We start from the raw sequence: 4,504 nt of genomic DNA on the forward strand, positions 1-4,504 counted from the left end.
TTTTTTTTTTTTTTTTTTTTTTTTCTCTCTTCCCAGGGAAAGGACAATTTCAGTGTTCTGCTTGTCTTAAAAAGTTCTCGTATCTGTGTAATCTCCGTGTGCACAGTCGTCAGCATCAAAATGAGAAGAGATTGTTCCAGTGCTCCAATTGTTGCCATTGTTACAGTCGGAGTAAAACCCTTGCCAAACATAAATGCTTCTTCGCTCACGGAAACAAATCTAAATCTGTCTCCGAATCTAAAACGAGATCTGTAAACATAATGAAATCTCATCCTCCACAGCCTGAACAATGTCGACGGTATGGTGCAAAAGCAGAGCAAACGGGATGTAGTAAGCAGCTGAAGAATGTGTCCCAGAGGAAACAGTTCTCATCAGATTCCATGGAAGTTGATAATGATAAAGTTGGTGTGGTCAGCGTACGTCAACAGCCTGATGGCATTAAGCAGCTTTCTGCCGATACCACTGATTGTAGTGGTAGTAGTAGTGGTGGTGGTGATAACGGTGTTGGCAGAAAAACTGCTTCATCATCAACGGATTTAATGAATGGTCTGATATTACCAGCATCAAGGAAAAGGAAACTGCCTGCGACAGTCACAGAAAAACTTCTTTCTGCATCTTCTTCTTCTTCAGTTGCCAAGGAAAATTCTTCATCAAAAGACTCACCAACCAGTTTGAAAATGTCGCCAGCAGCGAGTAAGGAGAACATGTTGATGCTAGTCACAGATAAACCACTTTCCACTCTCACTGTTGATGGTTCCAAGAGGAGTACTTCTTCTGGTAATGATAACGAATCGGTCTTTGTTTATGGTGTGGCACTGACAGTTGAAAAACCTACCGCCCAAGTGTTGAATTCAAAATCTCCTCTTCTTGGAGCCACAGATAAAGTTGTAACTTCTCCCTCCCAGGAACCTACCACAAGGTCCGAATGTTCAAACCAGTTGCAGGCCACTGATGTGGGTGAAAAGAATACCTGCCAAGATTTGAGCTCAAGTTCCAAGAAGGCAGTATCTTTGAAATCTGTGAAGATCGAGAAGGATTTAGATGATGAGGTTACGATAACTCAGATAATACAATCTGAAGATGATGTAGGAAATGGCTCGTCTTCAGCGTGTTCAGTTTCTAAACTCAGTTCTAAAACGAATGAATTGCATGGTGATTGCAAAGATAATAGTAGGGCCAAAGAGCATTTGAATATGTTACCTTTGGAAAAAAAGTTTGTTAAAAAAACAATTGATGTAGGAGCTGATAAAAAGAAGCCAGAGGTGAAAGCAGAATTGGGTAGTGTTGTGTCTGGTACCCAGCCAGGTGTGGTGGCCCTCCCTGGGGAAGATGGAAAGAAGAGAGAGAAGAAAGACATTGCTATAGAACACTCAGAAACGCAGGGTAGATCAAGTAATAATCAATCAGTGGCTGTGAATGAGGGCAAGGGGCAAAAAGCTGCAGTTAAAGACACGAAGAAGGTGGATGCTGGAAGTGTTGTTATGGTAACAGAAGAGGAGCCGAGAGTAGCTGTTGAAGGGGCCGCTGAAGGTGTGACAGTTGACCGGACGAGTTCCAAAGTTAAGCTGAAAGATAAGGAAGAGAAAGCACAAAGTGGTGATGAAGGGAGCAAAATGGAGATGCTACATGGCTTGATGAAGCTCAGAAGTCAAAGTGAAAAAGATGAAGAACTGTGTTGTGAAAGGAAGGATAACAAAAAGAGAAAAGAAAGTGAGGCACCGCTGACAGAAGAAGAAGAAGAGTTGGAGAAAGAGCTCAAAGACATTCAGTTGTTGAATAAAGATCTGAATGTAAAAGAGTTGGGTGGGGAGGCTGAAGATGAAATGCTTGAATGCCAGACACCAGTCTCAGAAATTATTGAATCTCAAGAGTTCCACGAACAAGAAAGGGTCATATTTCTTCCAAACGCATTGCCTGATGGGAAAATGAGCAATGGCTCCGAGACGGATGGCAGCCTCATTAAGTTGCCTCGTACTATCAGGCAATGTGTGACAGTTGATGGTGACTATGTCAGTGGACAACCAATTAAAGTGGAATCTACCGATGTTACTGCTGCTGATTCTAGCAAACTTAGTACTGCTGTGATATATTCTCCTAGCCATCAGAAAAACAAACTAGTAGAAAGTTCTGGTAATGGCCAAAATAGAAACTGCTGGCACAAAGAAGATGGTAATAATGATGATGAGGAGGATGTTAAGGATGTGATCCCTGCATCCAAACAGTCTTTACATGACTTGAAGATTAGCTCGATTTTTGGAGCCTGTAAAAGCGATAATAGTAGCAGGAGTGAACAACAGCAGCAAGATGTGCAGTCGGGTGAAACAAGAGCGCTTACTGATGGTAAGAATGACCAATTGCTACAAGTGTCCAAGGACAGTGCTGGTGACCAAGGGGAAGATCATAGTTTCACATCAACAGAAGGAGTGATCGTTAATACCAATGTTGGTGGAAGCTATGAACCTTCACTTGACAATCAGTCTACAGAAGTGGATGGCAAAACTCCCAAAGAACAATTGAAAATCTTAGAACGTGTCCGTTCCCTGCCCAAGCGGAAGTGTAAGAAACCTGTAAAATATTTCTGTGATGACTTCATTTCATCTTTGTCTGAGAGTCCTGGCAAGTCTAAGGACAAACTTCAGCATACATCATCTTCCACAACTGTATCATCTCCACAGACAGCATCTTCAAATACTCGACACTCGTTACCGTCATCATCTCTGTCATCATCTTCCTCATCATCATCTTCGTTGTCATCTTCATCATCATCGTTATCGTCATCGTCATCGTCTGCGTCCTCGTCATCATCAAAACCTTTGTCTTGTGATAAATCTGATCGGCTTAATAATCAAAATGCCACCACGAAAGAGAAAGACTCTGCAGCGGAAAGATGTGAGGAAGAGACGAAAGAGAAGGGCAACAACAACAACAACAGAAAGCGGAAATTGTCAGAAACCGCTCCTGGATCAAAGTCTAAGAAGTCTTTAAGATGTAGCAAGAAAGTGGAGCCAAAAGATGAGAATTCTAATAGTGGCAGCGTTGAAGAGGACATGAAAGTGGACAGGAAGCACGTTTTGAAGAACTTCTTGAAACTTCGGTTCAGTACGTCTTCGCAAAGTAAGGAGAAACACGATCAAGAGAAATTTCTCGGTCAGAAGGTGCTCAAGAAACACACAGTAATTCCAAAGACGGCGAAAGTTCGTAAAGTGCCGCCGTCTCCTCCGAAGAAGAATCGACCAATGTCGAATTCATCTTACGGTCTTCTTAAAATGGCGGCTGCTGACCGAGGACTACTGCCAGATCCACCGAAATTAAGGAAGCCTGTTAGCATCTTGCCCAAATTGGATCCAGATGTGTGTAAGGTACTGGGAACTCTACCTGACCCCCAGAAAGATTATTCTTGTCTGCAACAAGAATCTCTTCCCGATGAGAAACCTGCTGCAGCCAGTGTAATGTCGCGTCGTGATGAGATCCTTAAGAACTTGATTCATTTCAAATACGACACACCATCCTTTCCCGATGTGTCCGTGGAAGAAGAGAGTCATAAATCCGGTGGTGGTTTGCCGAAGAAATCCGAAGTGCTCGATATGCGAACGGAACCCATCCAACTGACCAAACTCCTGGAGCGGCCAATTGTTGCTACCGTTCCACCGCTCAACCTTGCTTTGATCCCGACATCCTGTCCTATTGGGATGATTACAACAATGTCAACGACAACACCAGCAGTAGCAGCAACACCACTAATAACACCACCACAAATGACAATGACGGCCACAACAGCCACCTTACCAATATCGACGCCATTGCCATATCCCACAGCTGCTGTTTCTGTTAGACCTCCATCTGTTTCAAGAGTCCCAGTGTTACCTACTATAATGCCAAATGTGAAGAGTGACTACGATTTCAAAAGAAGCTTAGTCCCAGGTGAATATCCTTCCGGTGGTGCAATGATGCCCTTGGCGCCAGAGCAGGCCCACACATGCTGTGAGGCTATGCAACCAAACTTCTATGAGAAAGGAACCATGTTGTACACGATGCCGATGGTAGAACCGAAATCCAAGATGGAAGTTCCATCGTATTCGTTGGTGAGCGTCAAGATGGAACACGTGTCCCCAGCGCACGACACCTTCTGTGGGGAGCAGCCTGACAACCAATACGGACTGAGAATCAGTGATGTGACTGGGAATATTTCCATGTCTGACCCCCTCTCCTTGATCCCCCCTGCGGTCCCGGTTACCGAAGAAGATTCAAAGTTGTCCGTTGCTAATGCACTTCTGCAAGAGCAACCGGATGACAAGGCGAAGGACTGGGCCATAACAAGACGTCGTCCTCTGAGGTGTACATTAGTCGAAAATGAAGATGGCCTGGGACGTTCTATATTTTCATTTGAATGCTGTGGCCAGTCATTTTCGCAACCCATGGATTTAGCTCGTCACCTTGATCATTGCCATAAGTAATATATGTATATACATATATATATATATACATATATATATATATATATATC

General features: G+C 43.6%; 1 protein-coding gene across 5 annotated transcripts in view; it reads left to right on the forward strand.

Annotated features, from left to right (window-relative positions):
- LOC106881247 (uncharacterized) overlaps positions 1–4,498 on the forward strand; it is a 39,544-nt gene extending 35,046 nt beyond the window's left edge. For all 5 annotated transcript variants that reach the window (XM_014931560.2, XM_014931562.2, XM_014931561.2 and 2 more), the window contains one exon: positions 37–4,498. In XM_014931560.2, the coding sequence (XP_014787046.1) occupies positions 37–4,454 (4,418 nt within the window). In that variant the 3' untranslated portion in view covers positions 4,455–4,498. The remainder of the gene's footprint in view (positions 1–36) is intronic.
- Positions 4,499–4,504: the final 6 nt, after the last annotated feature.

This window comes from Octopus bimaculoides, chromosome 20 (genome assembly GCF_001194135.2).
Source record: "Octopus bimaculoides isolate UCB-OBI-ISO-001 chromosome 20, ASM119413v2, whole genome shotgun sequence".
Lineage (NCBI taxonomy): Eukaryota > Metazoa > Mollusca > Cephalopoda > Octopoda > Octopodidae > Octopus > Octopus bimaculoides.